The sequence below is a fragment of the Cydia splendana genome, chromosome 15 (genome assembly GCF_910591565.1).
Source record: "Cydia splendana chromosome 15, ilCydSple1.2, whole genome shotgun sequence".
NCBI lineage: Eukaryota > Metazoa > Arthropoda > Insecta > Lepidoptera > Tortricidae > Cydia > Cydia splendana.
Window position 1 is genome coordinate 1,342,523 of NC_085974.1, and position 26,831 is coordinate 1,369,353.

Here is a 26,831-nt window from a genome sequence, read left to right on the forward strand (position 1 = left end):
TTTAATACGACCTAAGGCAAATAAACTAGATAACTGATTTTTCCATATAATAATTTATTTTAATTACTACAAGTTTTTATAGTGCTTTAAAATGTGTTCCTTAATCTATATGTCGGTGCAGCGCTGCTTTTACGACAGGTATGTGGCTGTTATCTGTAAATTGTCTTCACGTTCGTAAACATTATTGTTATCGTGAGTGAACTTCAGACTGTTGGATTTATATTTATGACAGTCTCCCCGTCCCCCCGTTGTAACTAGCGGCGCGTCGTCAGTTTTACCGGCTTTCTCCCACTGTTAACATCAAGATGAATAAATTATCTGTTCTTACGAGAGCGTTTTCGAGCTCGTCGTCTTTAAATGCGGTGAAAACGGTCACCGTTGTCGGCGGAGGGTTGATGGGCTCGGGCATTGCTCAGGTAAGTTATTTGCTTTTTATATTATGCTAATTTGACTCTGAACATCGTCTGGGTCATTGGAAAACAGGTTTAAAGTGACTTGCTACATTTTAAAATATGCTTCACAAATATTCTGTGATAAGATTAATAAATACTACACTTGCGTAGGTATATCAGAATTTCTAGACCTATAATGCATCAACTACATGCCAAAGTGATTTACCTATATAAGCTTTAGTAACTATTAGACATAAAATATATATAAAATATCTTACTTTAGAAAACTTTTGCACTTATTTATAAAATGTGTGATCTATAAAGGTTGCAGCTCAAGCAGGGCAGAATGTCACTATCGTGGACCTCAAGCTAGAGCTGCTGGAGAAGGCATGGACTTCCATTGAGCAGAACCTGACCCGAGTCGCCAAGAAAGTCCACAAAGATGATGCGGCTAAAATTGAGACATTTGTTCAGGACGCTGCCAGCAGAATTAAGGTTAGTGATTCAAATAACTACTACGAAATACCTATGTCACCAGAAGTTTGGATCAATGATCAAACTTCTCCATAAAGTAAAGAAAATCTATATAAAGTTGGAAAAGGTAAACTAATATTACTTTTTAAAAACTAATCACATATGTACACAGTATCACATCACATCAGACATATATTCAAATAAAAACAGATACTTTTTCTGTTTTGCTTAAAAAATATTACCTCAACTGTACAAATATTGTAATATGTATATTATTCTACTCCATCCAATTTGCTTTAGGGTGGTATTCCATTGCAAATTGGCCAAGTGGAATACCAACCTTAGATGTAGTGACTTAAGTTCATATTGTTATTTTAAAAATTCATACATCAAATTAGTCAGCTGAAGTAGATGTTGCTGTTGTTGGTAACTCTGCTTGTCAAAAGTTGATAATTCAGTTACGACAAAACATTGTTCCTTATAAAACATTGTCCCAAAATATTTAAAAGAAAACTCATTAACTTACTTACCGAGAAATGTTATTATAGTATCGACGATTTCCTAAATGATGATAACCTTAATTAATCAACTAATCTAACCTACTTTTAACGATGTAAGGACATAAATGTATTTTATTCGAATAAACTATTATAAATGTAATTAAATTAAGATATTAGAGAATTAAGTAAAAATTAAGTGTTTAAGTAAATGTAAGACAGCTACAATCATATTGTGACACCCTCACAGGGTAACATGTACGCTTCCTAACATTGTATTTAACATCATGTATTTCTATGCATCAATGTACATGTATGCAATAAATGACAATAAACAATAAACAAATTATAGCAAGTTTCATAGACCACAACTTTTCTACAATCTGAAACTTTGTTTATGCTCCAGGTGTCTACGAAGGTTGAGGATGGTGTGAACGCCGACCTGATTATCGAGGCGATTGTGGAAAAGCTGGACGTGAAGCAGGAGCTCTTCAATAAGCTGGACTTGGTAAGATACTTGTATAAAAAAAAAGTACATTCTTATGCAATGACTAAGCCCCACAGTAAGCTCAAGCTTGTGTTGTGGGACAACGATAATATATACAAATTATGATTACAGAATTCCGGTTCAACTTGTAAAAAACGGATTATTCATTTTATGATGCTGTTTGATTACTTAGATATATGTACTTTGATACTGATGAACAAACATATATCCTGCTGGATTAACTTTATCTCAAATAGATTTTCGGTTATCGTTTATCTCTGTAGTTGTTGTTATGAGACTTATGAGTACAGGTATATTTGCTATAAAAATATCAAAGTATATAGGTTTTGTTTTATGTACAGTCGCCATCAGATATATCGGAGCGGCCAAGGTGTTCACAATATCTGAACACGCGCTCTAACGCCCTGACAATAGAGGCGTGTTCCGATATTTGTGAGCACCTTGGCCGCTCCGATATATCTGATGGCGACTGTACTTGAGTGAATCAACTATTTCTTATTGTTATTCTGTCCCGTCAGGCGGGCGACAATGTTATAGCGTAAGATAAATACAGTATGATTATTTCTGTCTATGTTCCACGACAAGCTAGTCTTGCCACACGATAAATATTTTATTGTATTTTTTACACTGGCTCGTATTACGTAAGCGATGCGGTCCGTAAATCGTAAATTTCGACCTAGGTCTGTAATGTATGTCCGAAATTAGGTAGAAGTTTTTTTCCTTACAAGTGTGATGAAAAACATTGTGTGTGCCACGGGTACAGGAACTACGAACTCGTGTTAATAAGGCCCTCGCCTTCGGCTCTGGGCTTCAATTCATACTCCTCGTTCGTAAATTCTTGTTTATCGCCCTTAATACACAATGTACTATTGCAGTTGGCGCCCGAACACACAATCTTGGCCAGTAACACCTCCTCGATATCCATCAATGCTATTGGTGCAGGCATTAAGAGGAAAGACAGGTATAGTAATGCTAGGTAACTACTTATATGCATCCGACTTATATGCATGTAAGTACGAATATAAGTCGGAGCGCATATTCAATGTGCCTATATATTATGTATGCCAGAAGCGATGGAGTTTGTCCGGAACATTCCGCGTCCGCGAGCAGCCGACCGGCTTGCGGCCGTACAAATGTGAAATGCTCTCCGACTCCGCCCGTTCGGTGGGAATCGTACTTAAATCTCACTTCTTAACGTTTCGACTTTTGCCACTTACTAAGGAACATAGGGGCAGCTTGGCAACCCAAGATCTGACTGCCATCTTACCTTCTAACCCAGAGAGAAGAGAGAAAACTATATACTTTAACATAACAACCTTACTTTGAATACCTTTTTACCGAGTGTCACATATAAACCCACCACTGCAACGCTGCAGGGGACCATCGAGTGCGCCGACTTCTGGCCGAAAGGTGTCGTGTTTCGGAGGTTCCGGGGCAAACTGCCGAATCCGACACAATACCAGACGATTCAACGGAGCCACGCCGTTTTGTCGCCTAAATAGTGTTTAGTTTATTAAGTTTATAAAAATGCATATATATGTTAGTCTGTAAGGTATTTGTAATATGGGCCTTGTTGCCTGATTTAAAATGTTAAATAAATAAAACATTACTTTATAAAGTATTTATGTTCCGATTTTCAGATTCGGCGGCCTCCACTTCTTCAACCCCGTCCCAATCATGCGTCTGCTCGAGGTCATCAAAGGAGACCAGATCTCCGAGCAGACCTACCAGACCATGATGGAGTGGGGCAAGTCCATCGGCAAGACCTGCATCACCTGCAAGGACACGCCCGGCTTCGTGGTCAACCGGCTGCTGGGACCTTACAGCGCTGAGGCGCTCAGGATGTATGAAAGAGGTTGGTTCCTAGCTTGTCTGTCTTTTCCATCACGGAACAGTGTTCCGGACCTTTGGGAGGCGTGCGCGGAGCCGAAGCCAACACGTAGAGGCCCTTTTGACACTTTAATGAAATGGAAGGGGTACACCGAGCGGCTATCTTGTCTTATTATTGGATAAAAGGGTGAACTTTGGACAAGATATGAGTAAAAGGAATTGCGAGTACCTAACCCCTAAACCGGTCGCACATTGCATGACATTACACACGTTTTCGTACGAATTTTACTTTGTTGTGGCATTCATTATTAATTTAGCCCAAAACCCACAGAGTTGCATCATGCATGGCTTATCATTGTTATAGAAACTTTCTTCCATCACCACAATCCTTTGCTGCATTAATATTATAGGTCAATTTTACACGGATCGGCCTAGTAGTCCCACTCCCACAGTAAGCTCAATAAGGTTTGTGTTGCGGGTACTAGACGACGATATATATAATATAAACATATAGGTATACAAATACTTATATACATAGAAAACATCCATAACTCAGGAACAAATATTTGTGATGAACACACAAATAAATGCCCTTACCAGGATTCGAACGCGGAACCTCCTGCTTCGTAGACAGGGTCACTACCGACTAGGCTAGGAGGCCGTTCAAACCCTCAATCACACATTCATTTTTAGGGTTCCGTACCCAAAGGGTAAAACGGGACCCTATTACTAAGACTTCGCTGTCCGTCCGTCCGTCCGTCCGTCTGTCACCAGGCTGTATCTCACGAACCGTGATAGCTAGACAGTTGAAATTTTCACAGATGATGTATTTCTGTTGCCGCTATAACAACAAATACTAAAAACAGAATAAAATAAAGATTTAAATGGGGCTCCCATACAACAAACGTCATTTTTGACCATAGTTAAGCAACGTCGGGAGTGGTCAGTACTTGGATGGGTGACCGTTTTTTTTTTGCTTTTTTTTTTCGTTTTTTTTTTGTATTATGGTACGGAACCCTTCGTGCGCGAGTCCGACTCGCACTTGCCCGGTTTTTAACTAGGATAGAACGGAGACGAGACGGTATATGTCTAAGGGTGGTATTCCATCTGGCCAATACCTTGGTCCAATGTCATTGCGTCTCACTATCTCATTAAGAAAAATGTGAGACAAAATACACATTGGACAAAGAAATTGGATAGGTGGAATACCACCCTAATGCACAAAAAGGAATGTTCCCAATTATCTTAAATATCTGATTTAGTTTATGGTTTTCTCAAAAGGAATTGTGATACTAAGCGATGCTTCTTACATAGGTTTTAACTCACTAAGCGCCACTTGCACCATCCCGCTAACCCGGGGTTAACCAGTGAAACCGTTAACCCAGTGTCAAATTGTACTAGTAACCCCGGTAACACCAGGTTTAACCGGTTAACACCGGGTTAGTGAATGGTGCAAGTGGCCCTAAATGGCGCTGTTATAATTTGTCAGTTTTTAAGTTTTAGCTTGTAATGCAAACCCATTAAATTTTAATGTGACTAAACTCGTAATAAGACGTCGAGTTTTTAACCCTTTATAAGGCAATAGGGTGTCAGAAATTATGCAAAATTGAACCCTACCACTTTAATACAAAGTTCAAAATCACGTGGGAAATATATTCCCACGCCTTATAAAGGCTTAACCTTTTGAACGCCACAGACGGCAATTGACGTCAACGCAAAATCGTGACAACGACGCCAAAGACGGCATTTGACGTCTATCATTTTTTGATGAAAATCTACTGAAAAACACCCCACATTTAGGTTGGCATTATTTATTCACAAAACTAAATTTTACCCCCGTGGCGTCAGTGGCACGGTAAATGGCTGCGCCGTTTGGCGTTCAAAAGGTTAAACACGTGTAATCCCAAGAATACCTAGCTTTAAAAAGTGCAGCATGTTTTTGTAGTCTTATGGTGTTGGTTTTTGCATGTGGTTGCATGTAAGTATTTTATGCTTATTAATTTTACTCGTTGCTTTAAATAACTTACAGCCACGCTTCTGGCGCCACGTAAATTCATGTCACACATACTTCCTAAAAATACGTATTAAATTAACCTTAAATTATCTGTTCTTAATGAATCCCAGAACAAAACACAAATGGCAACACAATCAATCCTCCTTTCATTGAGTTTTTGTCGATTTTAACCTTTTGAAACGCCACAGACGGCAATTGACGGCAACGCAAAATCGTGACAACGACGCCAAAGACGGCAATTGACGTCGATCGTTTCTTGATAAAATTCTGCTGAAAAACACCCCACTTTTAGGTTGGCATTATTTATTTTATTCACAAAACTAAAGCAAATGGCTGCGCCGTTTGGCGTTCAAAAGGTTAAACACGTGTAATCCCAAGAATACCTAGCTTTAAGAAGTGCAGCATGTTTTTGTAGTCTTATGGTGTTGGTTTTTGCATGTGGTTGCATGTAAGTATTTTATGCTTATTAATTTTACTCGTTGCTTTAAATAATTTACAGCCACGCTTCTGGCGCCACGTAAATTCATGTCACACTTACTTCCTAAAAATACGTATTAAATTAACCTTAAATTATCTCTTCTTAATGAATCCCAGAACAAAACACAAATGGCAACACAATGAATCCTCCTTTCATTGAGTTTTTGTCGATTTTAACCTTTTGAAACGCCACAGACGGTAATTGACGGCAACGCAAAATCGTGACAACCACGCCAAAGACGGCAATTGACGTCGATCGTTTCTTGATAAAATTCTGCTGAAAAACACCCCACTTTTAGGTTGGCATTATTTATTTTATTCACAAAACTAAATTTTACCCCCGTGGCGTTAGTAGCACGGCAAATGGATGCGCCGTTTGGCGTTCAAAAGGTTAAAATAAATTACGCGCAAAAACATGGTTTATCTATTTTTCCCTCTGTATTTTCATGGATTTGATTTAATTACCGCTGTGAAACAATTAAATCTATTTATAGTCTCCTAAGTATCAAGGTCCTACATATAAACGTATTATACGTATAACGTACTTATTAAATTTGATGAAATTTTAATCATGTTCAAAGCAGAGTTTTCTTTTGTTTAAAGTAGTGAAAACTTTCATACAAAGAAAAATCAACTCTGTTTCCTACACTATAGGTTCAAATTCCACTGGCAAATCTTGTTTTATGTTTCTTGGTCTTAGGTTAACTATAATTTTTTTTTAGGTGACGCTACGAAAGAGGACATCGATATTGGCATGAAGCTAGGCGCAGGCTACCCGATGGGTCCCTTCGAGCTGGCTGACTACACAGGCCTAGATACTAATAAGTTCGCGCTCGCCACCATGTACGAGCAGACCGGGGACCCGGTGTTCCGCCCCATACCCATCCTGGACAAGATGGTGGCCGAGGGCAAGCTGGGCATCAAGAGCGGCGAGGGGTTCTACAAATATAAGAAATAGGGTGATTTTATCAACGGGATGGTCGTTAAAATTAAATAAAAGACTGTTTTTAATACAGAATATTTTGTAAATTTTACGTTATGTCGAATATATCGTCGTAAGAAATAGTCTTTGTTGAATAAGTATATCTTTAGTAAAATACACAAAGTGCCTTAAGACTGTAAAAAACATTTATTTTTGTATTGATAGTTATTTTTAAATAAAGTTTATTATTTCGTGTTTTTTTGTTTGGTCTAAGTAAGTGTGTACTTAAATGTAAAATGATTTTCCCATCGCTACGAGTCAGAATTAATATATATCAAGAATTAGTAATATGTCAATTCACACTTATTTATTCACATTGTACAACATAGTAAACATAATACATATATGACTGACACGAGGACTGACAGGGTGTAGCCAATCATTTTTTAAAGCCGTAACACACTACCGCACCGGACCAAGGCCACGGTGCGGTGCGGTAGTATGTTACGGCTACGGTCTCGTGCATGAACTATAGGGGGCAGCATAGGAGCCGTCAGATTCTTGGCGCGAGGCGTAAATGTGTCGTTTATGCTTCCGATGTAGCCCACAAGATGGCAGAACCTAGTATGAACAAGGAAACGTACCGACGAGAACGGTAGGTAGCACTTTCTTTGGAAATGTACATGTGCACATATGTTTCCGATTCAGGCCACAAGATGGCAGTCCCTATAGCAATTACAACATTAACCCTTGGAACGCCACGCCTCTGTCGTGCGCGGCGAGTCATCGTAAATCTTGTAGGAAGGCACGAAGGTTGGAAGGTCACGATATTGGGCTGTAGCAGCGCGCGTCAATTGACGTCTTTGTCGGTGAAACGGTTAACATAATAAAGAGTTTATAAAAAGAACAGCATAGAATTGAAATAAAGTAAAATAACCGTTATTTCTACGATGTATCGCGAAGTAGCTTAGGGTGGTATTCCACCTGTCCAATGTCAGTGCGTATCACTCTCTCACCTTTTGAACGCCAAACGGCGCAATCCATTTGCTGTGCCACTGACGCCACAGGGGTAAAATTTAGTTTTGTGAATAAATAATGCCAACCTAAAAGTGGGGTGTTTTTCAGTAGATTTTCATCAAAAAGCGATCGACGTCAAATGCCGTTTTTGGCGTCGTTGTCACGATTTTGCGTTGACGTCAATTGCAGTCTGTGGCGTTCAAAAGGTTAAAACAAAACGTGAGACGCAACACACCAACATAACAGTAATTTTTCCACTTTTAAATTTATTCTAAGCTTAGTACCATAATTTTTTTGGAAAATAAATAAGTTAAAACAACAAGAGGTAATTCCCCTCTGACAGTAACTTTCAATGTTAATGGCATTGACGTAAATGTCTGAACTTAACTGATAGCGATAAGATTCACGGTAGGTATGATGGCGGTTTGAAAAGTGCGATAACAATGAGTAGGTAATTATTTAGATGACGTAGATATAGTCTGTATCTTTAGGTATTTAAAAAAGAGTAAACAAAATCTACCCTCAAATGTTAAATGGCTTCTTAAGAGTTAAGGACTTACTAGCTTTAGATCTTTTACCATGGTATAATAATATACTCCGCCTGGTACTCGCTTCCGACCACGTGACTGACACAAGCCTACGTCATCATGCGACAGCGCTATATGATAATATGCGATAGCGCTATATAAAGTGGCAATGTTATTGTGACGTAGGCTTGACTCTGGGAAGAGAAGACCATGTTTTATTAGACTATAGTCTTTTGCCTAACCATATGACAAAGAATATTAGTTTTAATTTTTTAACAAGCAGAAATGTCTGCGAACGATGCTATTAAGGTTAGAATTTTTCCATTTTAAATTTATTCTAAGCCTAAAGAATATTAGATTTGTTTATAATAATAAATTTATTTCTAGGTGACGCCAAAGCCGAAGACATAGACTTGGCCATGAAACTCGCCTGCGGCTACCCGATGGGGCCATTCGAGCTCGCCGATTACACCGGCTTGGACACCAAGAAGGCCATACTAGGAGTCATGTTGGAGGCGACCGGGGATCCCGTATTTAGGCCGATACCGGTGCTGGACCGGCTGGTGGAAGAGGGCAAGTTAGGCAGGAAAAGTGGGGAGGGGATTTATAAATATGAGAAGTAAAAGTCTAAGTCAACTTGGCACTGACATGAACAGATCAAACTGTGGGAGTATCATTATAAGCGTCATATTTTCATAGAAATTTGACATTAATGGTGATTTTTTTTTATTCCAAATGTCATGCAGAGTTAGTTTGGTCCGACTCTAGTGCGTTGAAAAATCTGAACGGAGTGCTTAAAACTGTTTAAATATTAAAGTTGTTATAATTTTTGGTTTGTAGTTAAGAAAACTATAATTTTCGTAACGATATTCATTTCGAGTCCTGTTTTGGACAAGTTGGTGAAGTTATAATTTACTTATGTCCAAAAGGCATGTCATATAAAGTTATTAAGTGATTATAAAGTTATAATTGATGAATCGCTCAAAATTATAAGCTTATTCAGTTCTTTTTGTTTTATTTTAGATTAGTTGGTAGAATTTAAAGTTACTGTAAAATAATTTAAACGCCATAATTTTATTTGCAGTAGTAATCTCGTTAAATACAATATTGATTGTAGTTCTAAAAATCCTAAATATTGTTTATATTATAGGACTTAAGTTGCAAATCACTACAATCTCGAATTGTTATTTTAGTAATTTTCCCACAGTTACTGTTATTTGTTGCTAATAAATATTTTAAAATGTTAAACAGGTTTCTTATCGTTAACCTAATTGATTCAATAATTGGTACATTTCCTACGTGAAATTACTGGAGGTGGCATATTTTTAGACTAATTATCATTTGAAATTACAAATTACAATCTTATTCTGTTAGTTACAAGATACAAATTTTATTAACAACTTTAAAGCCTATCTAGCGCCTAGTCATTTCAACAATTAATACAATTCATATCGCACCTAATTTACAATTTCGCTAATGAACTCTAATGTACCTAACTAAGGTTACACATACTTTGAATGATCTAAATATTGACAATTTGTATATTAATTTAATTTCGTTTAGTAGTACCATTGTATACATCTTGTATGTAAATAAATGATTTTTTTCTCATTTAATTCGTAGCAAGCAGAAACGTCTGCGAACGATGATATCCACGGGCGGCTGGATATACAGAGGCCGTGAGTTCAAGTCTCACCCAAGACAGTAATTTTTCCACTTTTAAATTTATTCTAAACTTAATTTGTATATTCACATTTACCTCGTGTTCCCGTAGGGGAAACCCAGGCAGGCATTATTTATTTATTGTGTATTGGGATTACCCATTTATCACTTAATTATATACCCGTAGCATATATCGTCCACATTTAACCTTTTATAAGGCATAAGGTAAGGGTGTCAGGATATAAAGTAAAATTTAACCTTATAATAAAGTTGAAATAAAGTTCAAAATCAGGTGGGATCTTATTACATACACAAAAGGTCCATCACTGCTGGTCAGTCAATATTGCTATTAATATAGTACCTAAACCAAACGGCAGACTTCACAAACATAACATTCTTTAAAAATTGCGTCTTGTTATTCACAAATCCTATCAATGACCTAACTTTCCCAAAGTCATACTTCTCAAACATTTGATTATGCACCTTAATAATTACACATAAAGTTCAATTTCGCAAATAATAAATTTGCAATCACGATATTTTTTACGACTGCGCTATTTAAATCCAAATGTAAAAACCGAACGTCATATCTAAAGATAAATCCAATCGCGATTCACAACGATTAGATATAATATCGATATTTGCAAACTCGTATCTTTATACCAACACATTTTCAAATACCAACCTTATTCATATGATATAAGGTTGATTTTACGCTGTAAAGTTGATTGAGTTTACGAATACAAGTGATCGATATTTCTTCCTTTATAACATTTCTGTCTTAGTTTCGCCAGTCAGCTGAGAGGCTGAAGTGTTGATCATCTGAACTACATGTATGAGTAATATTTAGTTTTCCTTATGACTTTGTTTTTAGCATTATTGCTAATTACATTTAAATGTGTTGGTTGTGTCGAGTGAGATTTTAATTATTGAATAACTAAAAAACATCTAAGTGTCAGTGAAAAAAAAGAATAGGTTTTTAGTACGCTACTAAATACACGAAGTATTGTTTTTATCAACTTCTTCAAATAAAGTAGGTATTCCAGTTGCATAATTTCTTTGTTTATAAATAGGTAGTTGACAGATGTAGGTACCATTTTAATTTTCGAAAGATACTATTAGGTTTTGGTAACATTAGGTTTGGTTTTTTATTGAAGGCCTATAACGCCGCGTCTCTCATTAAATGTTTGAAATAGAAGGTCAAAGAATTGATTCCTACTGTTGATATAAAAACAGTAATGTCAGCATCTTATCCTATGACCAAAAATAAACGAACTAGAATCTAAAAATAGTGCTCTAATTAGAGCTAATTAGGTATCTAGTGGCTCTGAGAGTTGTAGACCTCGCAAGTATAACTTAAAACTGAATAAATGTATGGCTCCGTCATAAGTAAAATTTAGACGTCAAAAAAAAATATTTTACCAACGAGCCTGCTCACAAAAAAACACGAGAATCGCTTGAGAATTGCGGCCTGTAGAGGGGAACATCCGGACATACGAAAACATTTAGCGCACAAGCTGAAACGGAGACCTTCGCTTACGCTCGGTCATTAAATAGGTTGTCCATTCACTACGGAGACGAACGTACGGTTCTCTTGGTGAAAAGCAGATAGCGTGGCTACATGGATGCTTTCAAAGGCCCGAAAAAACATTACAACGCCGTACGTCGTGGATGAGAAATTATGTATCAAAGTATCAATCGTAAATCTAGACTAGATAAGATACCAATGATACGAAGATAAAGATTGTATCTAATAATACAAAGCCAATCAATCGTCTCAGGCTCAGTTCCCGCGGGGGAAATTTTTCCAAATAGAAGGAAGTTCTATTTGGCCGAGCGTTAGCGAGGGTCTCCGTTAAAGCTTGGGCAAAAATGGTTTCAACTGATTCACGTGAAATTTTGTGAGCAGATTCGATGATTAAATATGTTTTTTGTCATTCATATTATAAGTGTCATATAATATGAATGACAAAAAACATGTAAGTACTAATGATGTGTGTTCTTTCATGGTTTATGTTTCTTTTTGTACAATAAAGTATTTTACTACTACTATATTATGTAAACAAGGAGATCAACGAAAGCAACGATTGATTTTTTAAATTCTTAATTATTTGTGGGTGTCATTTATTACGTTTTGTTTACCATTTTGCGTGGGTACAAGATATACAGTTTATATAGACATATCATCATCATCATCATTTCAGCCTATATACGTCCCACTGCTGGGCACAGGCCTCCTCTCATGCACGAGAGGGCTTGGGCTATAGTCCCCACGCTAGCCCAATGCGGATTGGGGACTTCACATACACCTTTGAATTTCATTTGAATTTGATTTGATTTTCCTTTTTATATAGACATATATAATCATAAATAAGTACGTAGTGTAAACTACATACAAAACGTACACAAACGAATATTAAGTCGCGTAAAGTAGTGGCGGCTTTTATATTTTTCACTACTTACTTTCCATATCTTAGTACCTAAGTAATATCCCTATAAGTACTCATCCTAATATCAGTTAATTATTATTTTATTATTGTCCGCAGAGTCGAGATAAATGAGTGATGCCACGACCAAGCCCCGAACGCTGCGGCGCGTCCGATCCATCTACCAAGTCCACTACGGACTACCCAAGATCGAACGAGAAACGGCCAGACCATTAGTCATGCCGTTCGACTCCGTGGAGATACAGGCGTATGAGAAACAAGTGGCTGGGCATAGAGAGAGCTCGGATGCAAGATTCCTAGGTACGTATCATCGCTACTATACCAAGTACCATCTACCAAGTCCACTACGGACTACCCAAGATCGAACGAGAAACGGCCAGACCATTAGTCATGCCGTTCGACTCCGTGGAGATACAGGCGTATGAGAAACAGGTGGCCGGGCATAGAGAGAGCTCGGATGCAAGGTTCCTAGGTACGTATCATCGCTACTATACCAAGTACCATCTACCAAGTAGTCCACTACGGACTACCCAAGATCCAACGTGGCCGGGCATAGAGAGAGCTCGGATGCAAGGTTTCTAGGTACGTATCATAGCCACTGCCAAGTACCATCTACCAAGTCCACTACGGACTACCCAAGATCAACCGAAAAACGGCCAGACAATTAGTCATGCCGTTCGACTCCGTGGAGATACAGGCCTATGAAAAACAAGTGGCTGGGCATAGAGAGAGCTCGGATACAAGGTTCCTAGGTACGTATCATCGCTACTATACCAAGTACCATCTACCAAGTCCACTACGGACTACCCAAAATCGAACGAGAAACGGCCAGACCATTAGTCATGCCGTTCGACTCCGTGGAGATACAGGCGTATGAGAAACAGGTGGCCGGGCATAGAGAGAGCTCGGATGCAAGGTTCCTAGGTACGTGTCATCGCTACTATACCAAGTACCATCTACCAAGTCCACTACGGACTACCCAAGATCCAACGTGGCCGGGCATAGAGAGAGCTCGGATGCAAGGTTTCTAGGTACGTATCATAGCCACTGCCAAGTACCATCTACCAAGTCCACTACGGACTACCCAAGATCAACCGAAAAACGGCCAGACAATTAGTCATGCCGTTCGACTCCGTGGAGATACAGGCCTATGAAAAACAAGTGGCTGGGCATAGAGAGAGCTCGGATACAAGGTTCCTAGGTACGTATCATCGCTACTATACCAAGTACCATCTACCAAGTCCACTACGGACTACCCAAGATCGAACGAGAAACGGCCAGACCATTAGTCATGCCGTTCGACTCCGTGGAGATACAGGCCTATGAAAAACAAGTGGCTAGGCATAGAGAGAGCTCGGATGCAAGGTTTCTAGGTACGTATCATCGCCACTGCCAAGTACCATCTACCAAGTCCACTACGGACTATCCAAGATCGAACGAGAAACGGAAAAGCCTTTAGTTATGCCGTTCGACTCCGTAGAGATACAGTTCAGGCCTATATAAGAAACAAGTCTCCGGGCATCGAGAGAGCTCTGACGCTAGGTTTCTAGGTACGTATCATCGCCACTACCAAGTACCATCTACCAAGTCCACTACGGACTACCCAAGATCGAGCGTGAGACAGTCAGGCCTTTAGTCATGCCGTTCAATTCGGTATAGGTAGAGATACAGGCCTATGAGAAACAGGTTGCCGGGCATAGAGAGAGCTCGGATACAAGGTTTCTAGGAATTCTAGGTACGTATCATAGCCAGTACCAAGTCCACTACGGACTACCCAAGAACTCGAGTTTAGACTTAATTATAAGAGTCTGAAAAACTGAGTCGAGTCTTGAAGCAGAGGACTCAAAAGACTCGTCCTACCCAACACTACCTATTTGCCAAATATATTGTTGAATCAACCCTTTGCCTTTCAGGCCTCCTCCAATGCAACAACGGGACAATCCTCAAACCCATCATCAAGGAATGCCAGCGACGCGAGATAGACTTCTACGAGCGACTATCCACGACGAAAGACCCAGATCTAATAGAGCTGGGCACTTTAGTACCCAAGTATTATGGCTGTCGGCGGTTCACGTACAATACTCATGAGCAGGAGTATATTATATTGGAAGATGTGGTGCAGAGGATGCTGGAACCTTGTATTATGGATGTTAAAATTGGTAAGTAGCTTAAAAGAGTCTGTTTAAGCGTGAAGATGACAGAGAGTTACTTTCGCATTTATAATATTAGTAGGGATATATGTTTTTATTGGTTACTTATTTTTATGAAATAACACGTATTTAAAACGTGTTACACAACCCTTTTCCATGCATAGTACGATTTGTCGACCACATTAGCGCCAATATAATTTAAACCTTAGCATTCCAATTTAACCCTTAAACAGGCCTGCCGCATTTTTTACTTTTGATTACTGATTCGGGTAGGTAATAGATTAAAAGTAATTTCTTGATTTTTTTTTATCACCCCTAATTCAATAAAAAAAACCCCAGTGGTTTTTATATGCCCACTGCTCGTGACCAATGGTGCTACGTGGTCCTTATATGGCCACTGCCTTGTTAGCCATACAGAGTAGTTTTAAGGGCAAGTCATGTGCACATCACATTTACACTTGCGTCACAAATTGCATTAAATGCCAGCACTTTCTTGGCTCGCATGGATGTCGTGGCTCGTAAGATTGACCGTTGAATACATATTTAATTTAAAAACCAAAGGAAAATATATTACTTGTGTACTATGAGGGTTTATTCATAGTAATGAATCTTACCCTTAAATGTCATGTAAACTCCCTGCAGGGCAGAGGCCACTTATAAACCACTCGAACGTGCCCCAGACGGGCAGAGGTTTCATACGAACCACAAAATTTTAGATCGAATATTTTATTAGAAAACAATAACTAAGGTAAGTTATGACTTACGACACATACATTATCTAATAATCTACCATAAAAATACAAAACAAAATACTTACAGTACTTTTTTTGGGCGTAGCGAACTTATACTGCGGGAGAAACGTACAAAAACTGCCATTTGTTGTCGATTTGAACTTGACAACTAAATTTTCAAAGAAATTTGTTTTGACACCTGTCATTTTTTTACGTTCCGATATCACCCACTTAATAGACTTTACGGCAATGACATTTTACGGGCGTTGTATTTACTCAGCTCGCCAAAAAAAAATCATTTGCTATGTGGTACTTATAGATATACAACCTATTTAAGGGTTAAGCTTCAAATTAGATTTGACTTTCGGGAGATGTAACTTGTCTTGAAATAAATCATCAAAACTGGATTAATTGGAATATATTTGGATTTTTTTTTGAGAAAACCTTGTAGATTATGGCGGCCACTACTAATAAGTGTTAGGTACAGTCATCATAGCTTTATATAAATACGCAATAAGTCAACCAACATTAGCCAAGTGAATCTTTTGTTTGTAGTGTAGGTATTTTAGTAAATTATTATTAATTGTGTGGTATTACATAATATCTTATCTTAATTATTTGTATGATAGTCTGATAAAATATGAATCCATGTTTAAAAATATAATTTTATCACGACTCGTCCATTACGAGTAAATCATAGAAATCAATTTATCCATAAAATATTTTGTTATTCCATAGGCAGAAGAACCTGGGACCATCTAGCCTCAGTAGAGAAAATCCAGAAGGAACAAACCAAATACAAGCTGTGTAAAGAAGCATACGGGTTCTGCATACCCGGGTTCCAAGTGTACCGGCTGTCTACTGGGAAACTGCTGAAATACAACAAGGACTATGGGAAGCGATTACATGGACAGGCGGTTAAAGAAGGTAGGTTTTTGAAAGAGCAAATACTGAATTTTTTTAGGTCCTGCAAAGAAAACATCGACATTTTATCAGACACAAACAGACATCCATAGGCTATGGTGACTGCTTACCATCAGGCGGGCCGTATGCTTGTTTGCCATCGATGTGGTATTAAAAAAAGACAATTTTTATGGCGATTTCGGGGTTGATCCTATGGTAATAAAAGTGGGTCAGTATTGACATACAAAGGGTTCTAAAAATATTTATTATAAGGTAATAACATAACCATTTGAGATACCTATTCGTTCGCAGACAGCTAAAAAAATAGACACAACCGTAAGCCGAATACATCAGAACCCCCTCTTTGTTGAAATTAAAGTCAGCTCGTACTCATTATGGTAAATGTAGATGCCTCCCTAATCCTCCTTGGAAGGAGGAAGTGACAAACATACTCAACGAGATTGAATAACTTTTTTATCTCAGTTGGTTAGTGAGAGAAAGGGATTTCCACAAGCTCGCTTGAGGTGATATGTCCTAAAAAATAAATAATACAGCCTATATACGTCCCACAAAGGCCTCCTCCCATGCGCGAGAGGGCTTGGGCTATAGTCCCCACGCTAGCCCAATGCGGATTGGGCACTTCACATACACCTTTGAATTTCTTCGAAAAATCCTAAAATTACTTGTTTCAGCCATCCGTAACTTCCTAAACGGCGTCGGCACCAGCCTCTGCCGCGCGCTGATCCTCCAGTTCCTCACCACATTATGGAAGATACAGAAATGGGCCTCAAGGCAGACTTCAGTCAAGATATATTCATGTTCGTTGCTGCTCGCGTATGATGCCGCCAAGTTGAGGGACTGCTGCGGAGAGGGCGATGTCCTCTCGTGAGTCCTATTGCCATTTTCGTAGTTGATCTTTCGCTTAACCCTTTTCCAATAGTACGATTTATCGACCACATTCACACCAATAGAATGTCAACTTTAGCATTCCGATTTAACCTTTTACCAGGCTGAGGGATATATATTTCCCACATGCGGCACTTCAAACATGTGTTCTATTTTCGATGAGTAAGACTGACATTCGATTGTCATTTTTGAACTGTCAGCCTGGTAAAGGGTTTTTAACTTTTTAAGTAGCGCCGATTAGTCGGCTAGTCGGCCAAATCAATAGTCGGTACATCACTATTTTTAACGTTGAAATTAGTTTGGACTTTCGGGAAACGTGACTTGTCTTAAAATAAATCCTCAAAGCTGGATTAATTGGAATATATTTGGTCTTTTTTGGAAAAGCTTGCAGATTGGTGCAGCCTGGAAAAGGGTTATTATGTACAGCCAGCCGCGAAATTGCATGGCCACTTTATTAATGAATCCATTCATAATGTGTGCAATGTGTTGTACTGCTCGTTGTGTGAAATATAACTGCCAGTGTAGGAGCACCATTAAGCGGGTTTTCCACCGCGAGCGGAGCGGTCTCATTAAGGACTTAGTTTAACTCGCAAGACTAAACTACGTACTTGTGTTTCCACCAACAAATAGTCGAGCGGAAATGACAAAATGAGCAAAAAGAGTTGAAATGAGCTCGCTCAGCTCGTGAGAGCGGAGCGGTGTCATTACGGAGTCCGGTCAACTCGCAATGGTAAATTACATAGGCGCGTTTCCACAGGGAAAGAGGTGAGCGGAGCGAGTCAACTAGTTAAAATGAGCCCGCTGCGTCAAGGTCCGGCCGACTAGTTTGAAAAGGACTCGTTGCTGTCTCCGCCCCTCCCTGCCCCGCTGCCGCCGGCACCGAGCGCGCTTTCATATTGCTGTGATAGCTGATTGACTGACGAGTCGTGTTTTTTGGCAATGGAGCGATTTATTGAAGCTGTTCGGCAATACCCATGTTTATGGGACATAGCAAGTAAAGAATACCGAAACATAGATATAAAGGAAGCTGCATGGAAATCTATAGTTGAAGATTTGAATTCGGAAGAAATAAAAGATGATAAGTAGTCTATCACTTGATTCCGTATCGCTCGACATCATGTTCAAACACGACGACACGCAACCAGTTCAAAACTTCAACAACTCGCTCTCTGTGGAAATCGACTATTCATTTTCTATTTCTCATTTTCCGTTCAGCCCTCTCCGCTCATTCCTCTTTTTCATTTCTCTTTTGCGGTGGGAATCAAACAACTAAACTCTTTGTTGGTGGAAACGCAAACCTATTTTTTAACAACGAAGTCCGCTCCGCTTAGCCATCTCTCGCTCATTACTCGTTCGCGGTGGAAAACCCGCTTTAGGTTCTGTAGGACTACCAAAAAATGAAGAATTATTATGTCGGCTGTACACACTCGTCGTGAGCCTCTCGCCGGAAGTCTCGGCACCGCTTCGATCCAATCCGAGAATCGCTAAACTCTAAATCATAATTAGATTCCAAAAAAAGTGAGACAATGTTGCCACTGCAATAATTTGTTTGTAAAATAGTAAATTCCTTTTTATAAATAAATACGCTAAGATAATTTGTTTGTTGGTAATTTTACTCCTAGGATTTAAAAAGTACTTTTATTTACTTATTTTTACATAAATACAAGACGCGCTAGTAAAAAGTGGCAACATTGTCTTAGTTTTTTTGGAATCTAATTATGATTTAGAGTATAGACGAGACAAGGAAGAGCGAGACGAGAAGGGAGCAGCATGTACACACTCGTTTTCGGCCGGTCTCGGTCTCGGGGTCTCTCGACGAGTGTGTACAACCCGCATTAAATATGACATTTCCTTCCAGGCCCCGACCGAAGTGCCGCTCCGAGTCCGTGGGTCGCCGCAAGTCCATACACTCCATGCACAGCGACACCGGCTCCAACTTCAGCGGCCAGATCTCATCCAAGGGACCAGTATATAAGAAGGTACTGACAGCAATTCTCTTAAATATCGGTAAATCTTCCGGCCTAGCACATGATTGGCGCGACAGTATCTAGCCGCGAGATAGACTACCCGTCCCTCTTTAATTAATACAATTAGGAAAAGACGGTTAGAGTATCTCGCGGCGAGATACAATCGCGCCAATCATGTGCTAGGCCTACTTATGCCGGCTGTACACACTCGTTGAGAGACCCCAAGATACTGCTCAGTCTGCTTCTCGTCTCGCTCGCCCTTCTCCGATTGGGTTGGTGCAGTGCCGACACTCTCGGCTCTCGATGAGTGTGTGCGTACAGCCGACATAACAGTATGGTGGTTATCATACTGGATGCGGTTCGCATGTGGCCCAGATGTGCGAGCGGGATGTCGCTATACTCGTAATACGCTCATAAGTCATAACGTTGTCTCACTCAAACATCGGAGCGACGTGGGAATCGCATCCAGTGTGATAAACGCCTTATCTCGCGTACAGCCAGCACCAATATTGTACTATATACCTAGTCATGACCAGTGTCCAAATTATCAATTTTGTTACCGTAGAAATTGTGATATACTCGTGTATAGTGCATGTTATCACTCTAATCTGTGGTCTGTCTCGCTCTTCTTCAATATGGCGTCTTGATTGTAAGATCGATAAAATAGTAAAACTATCTTTCCAGGTAAACTCCGTACCCCTAACCTCAATGCAACTAGCGCAGCGAAGCTTCTCGCCCCCTCCCACCGTCACCTCCCCCTGGAGCGAGGCGCTCGAAAAGATCAACCACAATCACTCCTTCGACCACAACTATGAAGACAAACTGTCCAAAATCAGGATGAACTATCGAGCCATCTTGGACCAACTGTCCGGTGATTCGCCAAACCCTGCCCAGTGGGGGACGGTCAAAATAATAGATTTCGCGCATGCGTTTTTTAATGAAGAAGATGAGATGGCGGTGGATGAGAATTTTAGGGACGGAATAGACAGTTTTGTGGAGATTTTTGAGGCGTTTTTAAAGGAGACTGATGATCAAGTGTTTTAAGCTTTCATATGTGTGGTCGAAAATCGTGGGTTCAATTCAAACCTCCGTTGTGCTGTATAGAGAGAAAATAATCGTTCTCGAAAAAATGCAAAAAGATTACTAAAAATTCGGTCAGGGTCCTTATCATACAAGAGATGGGCCGAATATGGACTTTGCCGAATACGAATATTCGGCCGAATATTCAGTTGGGCTAAAAAACTGTCTAAAACGCTGAAAACAAGTTCATTCGGGTCTGCGATCTGCACTCCTCGTGTTTTTGACCTTTCCCCTCTGGACCGGCCGGGAATGTTTAAGAAAAGAAACGGACCCGCCTCATGCCTGACCGCGAAGTGCACCTGCGCCAGCTAGCGGACGCCCTTAAAAAATAATTTGTTTATTCGGTAAATATTCGGCAGTTCGAACTATTCGGCCGAATACGAACATTAAAAATATGCCGAATACCGAATAATTACTGAATATTCGGCCCATCTCTACAAGAGACCTTAATCCTTTGACCACAATTACGAAAACTATAAAAGTTCAGAATGAACTGTATGTATATAGAGCCATCTTAGAACAACTGTCCAGTGATTCTCCAGACCCTACTCAAAGAAAGGTCAAAATGGACTGTCCTAAAGGATTTTCAACATTGCATGGTAATATTTTAAGGGTCTACCTATGTACTTAACTTAGTAATACATATGTATGTTTAATTCAAGATTCCAGAGATAGTTCGAAAAGTGTATACATGTTTATGCAATGACAATGTATTAACAGTATAAGGGCCAGTTGCACCATCCACACTTGACAGACTGAACAACGGCAATCGGCCGTGAACTATGAAACTTCCCATACAATAAAATTTTGCGAACGCTTTAACGGTGACAGACAGTTTGGTGCAACCGACCCTAATGCCAGAATCGCACGTACCGAATAGTGGCGAGACAGTAAAACGAAGTATGAAATTGTTACTCGGCCGAGTAAAAATTCCATACTTCGTTTTACTGTCTCGCCACTCTATTCGGTACGTGTACCGAGCCCATTAGTGTCTTGGCATAGGTAGCTGTTAACTTATACTTGTGTTTGAATAAAGAATAATGTCATAATAGTCATGACCATGACTACTTGATATCAAAATAGTTGAAAACTGTGATGAAACTATCTATAGAGTTGTTCTCTTGTGACTGTAATTTGAAGTGAGTGATATTACGAAAACATCACTTAAGTTAAACCTTGTTAATTGTGTTTCCTTGTCTTTCATGATATACAGTATGTACTTAAGTGTTAATAAGTATTATAAGTGTTTAATTGTAAGGTTGTAAAAATAACAAAATGTTTCGCTTTCGCATTATAAATATTTATTTTCGAAATCAGCCAAAATTATTTACCCAAATAAAAATTATCTATAAACTTAATAATAATCTAGAAAAAAAATCAAATTATCTGGCACACCCAAACGGGCCCTAAACACATTCAATAATGATATCAATATTATTGACACCAACAATATCGATATGCACCTATTCGCGATCATTCCAATTCTAACACCAAACCTGACTATTATTATAGTAATAAAAGGCCATTAAATAAAGTATTAATATTATTATTACAAAAAATATATTCCTATTCTTTTGGTTCAACGTCAAAATTGGGATGAACGCATCGGGCTCAAAACTCGAGCCTTAAGTATACCAAAAATGAACCGTATATGTTAAATGATACGGTTGATTTTATATAAACCACGACCCACGTGAATATAGCAGTACATTTGACAAATGAACATGTATAAGCATAATAATCTAGTGTTACACAACATATGTTACATGAATTACAGAAACCGAGAGATCTAGCACGAAATATAGTACCGTTAGTATTTTGACCGTCACACGGACATCTTTATTTGCAAGAATTGAAATTAAAACCTTATTATTAGACTTATAAAATCTGTGTTTTAATATCTGGTTTTCCAGTGTTGTATTAAATTTCTTTTCGCACCTTGAAAAGTACATTTTGTTAAATTCTATGAGACCAACAGAAAGTACCCGTTAAAGTTAGCAATATCATTTAAACCTTTAGTAAAATTATGAAAATACCTGATTTAAAAACATATCAGGATTCAAAATAAACCAAAAATTAAGATTCCATCACCTTTAGGTAGCTTTAGCTAGCATAGAAACAAATGTCATTTATATGTCATTCACAATTTTTAATATCATTCTGGCACAAACATTAAAAAAAAGTTCTATCCATTCATATTTCACATAAATTCCGTGACGGTCAAAACTAAAAGTTACATTTTTAGAGTAATTTTTTTTTCACATTTTTTTCTCAATTATTTAATTACAAAAACAAACTCACACGTGGCAGAAGTTTCAACATTTTATTCTTAATTTAGGTCAGCATATATCACAATTCGTTTGACTCCATTAGTACAAGCACGTACGACTAAAGAGGCCCACTGATTACCAGTCCGCCGGACGATATCGGCCTGTCAGTTACACGCAAAATTTGACAGCTTGCAACAACCGACAGGCTGATATCGTCCGGCGGACTGATAATCTGTGGGCCCTTTTAAGCTGCGTCCCCACCTGACGTCCCGCTCAAATGGGCACACAGTGTAACAATAACCCTATGACAAGAACATTTAATATAGCTGGTCGTTTCCCGCCCGAGAAATAACATGTTAGTAATAATAATAAACGTGGCGGTGTTACGCGTATTTATGATTACACGATTGACATTATGGATCACAATATTGTCAAACCAATCAATAAGATCACGGTCAAGTATTTTAAGCTGGATAGTAACCGAATTTTATTTATCCAGTGATTGATTGTGTGGTTTTTATACACCTTTACATATTTTTCCTCCTTTCCTTTAAAGAACTAATTTATTTAAATTCTAAAATGAAACTCAAATGCCCAGTAATAAAAATTCGCCCAATCTGAAATACATATTTGTGACGTTCCACGGGTAAATGTACCCTATGGCGGTTGGCGCTTACGCTATTATTAACGACGCTCGGAAGCTGTGCTACGCGACGTAAGTGCCACTGTATATGTCATATTTTTGTAACTTATTTAACATTGTTTGTTAATTTCTCAAACAGTCTTTAGGTTCACGTTTTAGACTGAGCACTGTTTAATTATGAAATTAGTTCAGTAAAGGAGCGAAAGAGTTAGTCACAATAAAACGATATATTTTGTACATTAGTGTATAAAATATACCCACTTTTATTGATGTAAAGTGTAGACTGGTCAGTAAAATTAAATATCCGTCAATTATATGGGATTCTCATATTAGTCATTTTACTAACGGACCTCAATAACCTAGGCTAAATTAATAGAATCATTGATTGTATAAGATTTCTCGTCCAAGAAAAATTCGTGCTTCAAATTTGACAGCTGTCAAAAATATTTGACAATCCAGCAACCACAAATAATACGGCACAATCATAGAAGGTAGGATCGTATAGAAGTGGTATACGCGTGCCTCCGTGAGGGACAAAACATACGCAAATGCGACACTGCGATTTCGAATTTATTTGTTGCCCACCATTACCCATACAAAAAAAAAGGTGGGGAACAAAAAATATGTGAGACTGTGATAAGGACAAACATAGCGCTTTCTCTGCTACTCCTGCTGAAAGATACGTAAGACTATCCCGTTCTGTCAGTTATCCCCACCACTCATGTCCAATCCAGTTTAATACTAGATTCATGGGCACAATACAGCGCCATCTATTTAGCTGTCAAACTAGAGACCACGATATTTTCTTAAACTTCGTCTTTTACTATTAATAATTCTTTGGCTAAATCGATCATTGGCCGACCGCGACCCAGATTAGTGTAGAGAAGGGATTAGTCAAGATAGCTATGTACATTCAATATCTATAGTTACATCTGGATCGCTGTCAGGTTACGATAGATTTATTTTTAACCTTTTGAACGCCAAGGACACCTAAAGGCGTCGTAGTCCTGTCCATGGGGACAACCAAGTGTTATGGTATACGCTGTCAAAGTAACCTTCACACTTTCAAGTAAGGTTTACAATTTACATTAGCTCGCTTGCGCCCATGACCTTGGCGTGTGAGTGACGTTTCTGATTATGAGGTGAAGCGTTCAAAAGGTTAATTCGTATTTCTTATCTGTGGCAAATTGACGTGACCGTGATATACAAAAAATAGAAGTAGTTTTATATGGTTGTTGACGTTAATTCACACATTACAGTTAACGTGAATTTGCCTCACTAATAAGAAATATAATAGGAGAGTCTATTTCCTAAGAACGCAACGCAATTAATTATACATAGGAACGGATATAGATAGGGCTATATGTACACGAAAACGGCAAAATAGGTCAAATTTTCTTTATATTTTGCCTACATCACATTATATTAAATGTGATTATTTTTGCCATATCAATAATTGAATGTATATTTTTATTTTATTAATTTATAATGTGTTTAATTGCGTAGCGTGGTAAAGGGAATAGTCTTAGGCAACTATAACCTACTGTAACCAATAGGCCTGCGGCGCGTGTCGACTTGGGAGTTCACAGTACAGTCCGCTACAGAAAAAGCTAACTTGCATACAAATAGATCGAGACCAGTATTAGAGTCTAAGGAATTTTAATCTTCTATACATATATTTGAATGGTCCGCCGTTTGCGGTTACGGCACAGAATAAATAATAGTACTAAGTACAGAAGACTCACTCTCTAACAAAACGCGTCTGTTACGATCAGGACAGATATGGCCGCTAGGTCGCTACAGCGCCACGCGCGGCTTATGGCTAGCCACCAAAATTGGTGTGGAACGGATGTACTTTTAGCTACCTGTAGCAAAGCGACGAAATCTCGGAGTGAGCCACGCCTGGTTACGGCACTGGATAAGGTTCAAATTTCTTTGACTAGTGTTACTAGTGTAATAATATTTACATTGTGCTTTTTAGTTTATTACTCGATTTTTCATAGGTAAAAAATAAGGGTATGATATTTTGGCGGTTTCCAAAACTGCGTCGCGAAAATTAATTTTTAGTATTTAACATTTTTATTATTGTATAATGGGATCATTGTTATATTTGATTTGGAAACTTCGGTGAAGTCATTCGGCCAATATTTTTATAGATATAAAATGTATGTATGGAATTTACATTCCTTTTAAGATTCAAACAGAATAGACTATTAATCAGATACCTGCTTCTTTAGCGGACTGTACGTGCAATTTTTTTCTATGCCACTTATTACCTTAACACAGTGACTATAATATGAGATTAGCTTTCATATCGATGGTCACTATGACGAGATACGTGGTAGAAGTGGTAAAGTAATTCCTTGTATACATGGAGTGGTCGTGTGTGGACACATGTCCCGGGGGTGGAGGTGGAGGGGTGCGGGCTATATCTTGGGCAGCTTGGGCGCGGACACGAGCGGGTTGGCGCGCTGCAGGTACTGGTGCGCGTTGGCCTTGTAGTCGTACAGGCACCCGTGCACCTGACGTAACAAATAAACTTAATAAATATTATACAATTATACGCAGATCGACCTAGTCCCACAGTAAGCTGAGTAAACCATGTGTTGTGGGTACTAGACAACGATATATTTACATATATATACACACATACATAGAAAACATCCATAACTCGGGAACAAAATATTAGTGATAAACACACAAATAAATGCCTTTACCAGGATTCAAACCTGGGACCTTCTACTTCGTAGATAGGATAACTACCGGCTAGAGATGGGTCGCGGGTATTTACCCACCCAGGTAAATACCCGGTAAATACCCATCTACCCGGTATTTACCCGTATCTACCCAAATGGACGGGTAGATTCATTTCTTGTTGCACATGTCGATTTGTGTTAAAGTGAAGATATAAACAGAGTAAATGGTTGTAATTATTGTATGTCATTTAAAATGAAATGGTTTAGTGAAACCTGCAGTTGTAACTAAGGATTTTTTTGTATAATTTTGATAAATAATAAAATAGGCCGTCATAAGTATATATTTTTAAAGAATTGAGTAAATTACACATTCGAACTTCGGTCGCGGGGGGTGCGGTTGGGGGAGGGAGGGTAAAAGTGAACTTTTTCATATTTCTTGGAATCTGTCATTAATATCGAAAAGTGTTGTATGTATAAACTAAAGTAGACAGAATTTCCTACAAAAAAGGTTTTGTCCACATTTTTGTCCTATAACTAACTGTATTTGACTTATGAGCTTCCCAAGTTGTGATACTGCACAATTTTTTTTTATTATCATTTATAAGTAGTATTTATTTTCATCTTTCTAATGTATGTTTCTACTCGAAGGTTAGCTGGAAGAGATCCCTTACAGGGATATGTTCGCCTTTGTACCTTTATTTCTGTAAGTAAATATTAT

At 38.6% G+C, this 26,831-nt stretch overlaps 3 protein-coding genes across 8 annotated transcripts in view; 2 read left to right on the forward strand and 1 right to left on the reverse strand.

Moving 5' to 3' along the window:
* The first annotated feature begins 13 nt into the window (after window positions 1-13).
* Window positions 14-21,368, forward strand: LOC134797426 (inositol polyphosphate multikinase). 4 transcript variants are annotated; one of them, XM_063769654.1, is made up of 7 exons: window positions 14-138; window positions 12,867-13,067; window positions 14,681-14,926; window positions 16,387-16,575; window positions 17,244-17,436; window positions 19,316-19,436; window positions 20,109-21,368. In XM_063769654.1, the coding sequence occupies exons 2-7, from the start codon at window positions 12,878-12,880 to the stop codon at window positions 20,466-20,468; spliced, it is 1,299 nt and encodes a 432-aa protein (XP_063625724.1). In that variant the 5' UTR covers window positions 14-138; window positions 12,867-12,877; the 3' UTR covers window positions 20,469-21,368. The 4 variants fall into 4 exon arrangements, with proteins under 4 accessions (XP_063625724.1, XP_063625727.1, XP_063625725.1 ...); XM_063769657.1 differs by lacking the exons at window positions 14-138; window positions 12,867-13,067 and adding an exon at window positions 13,577-13,691; XM_063769655.1 differs by lacking the exons at window positions 14-138; window positions 12,867-13,067 and adding an exon at window positions 13,856-13,968.
* Window positions 251-19,527, forward strand: LOC134797437 (probable 3-hydroxyacyl-CoA dehydrogenase B0272.3). 3 transcript variants are annotated; one of them, XM_063769675.1, is made up of 7 exons: window positions 251-416; window positions 717-887; window positions 1,770-1,871; window positions 2,747-2,832; window positions 3,512-3,726; window positions 9,046-9,277; window positions 19,516-19,527. In XM_063769675.1, exons 1-7 carry the CDS (start codon window positions 306-308, stop codon window positions 19,517-19,519), a joined length of 921 nt encoding a protein of 306 aa, XP_063625745.1. In that variant the 5' UTR covers window positions 251-305; the 3' UTR covers window positions 19,520-19,527. The 3 variants fall into 3 exon arrangements, with proteins under 3 accessions (XP_063625745.1, XP_063625746.1, XP_063625744.1); XM_063769676.1 differs by lacking the exon at window positions 19,516-19,527 and having other exon boundaries at window positions 9,046-9,281; XM_063769674.1 differs by lacking the exons at window positions 9,046-9,277; window positions 19,516-19,527 and adding an exon at window positions 6,915-7,369 and having other exon boundaries at window positions 257-416.
* A 414-nt stretch (window positions 21,369-21,782) lies between the features above and the next one.
* The window catches only part of LOC134797415 (uncharacterized), a 39,542-nt gene continuing 34,493 nt past the window's right edge, over window positions 21,783-26,831 (reverse strand). The window contains exon 10 of the mRNA XM_063769641.1: window positions 21,783-25,939. Within this exon, the coding sequence (XP_063625711.1) occupies window positions 25,844-25,939 (96 nt within the window). The 3' untranslated portion in view covers window positions 21,783-25,843. The remainder of the gene's footprint in view (window positions 25,940-26,831) is intronic.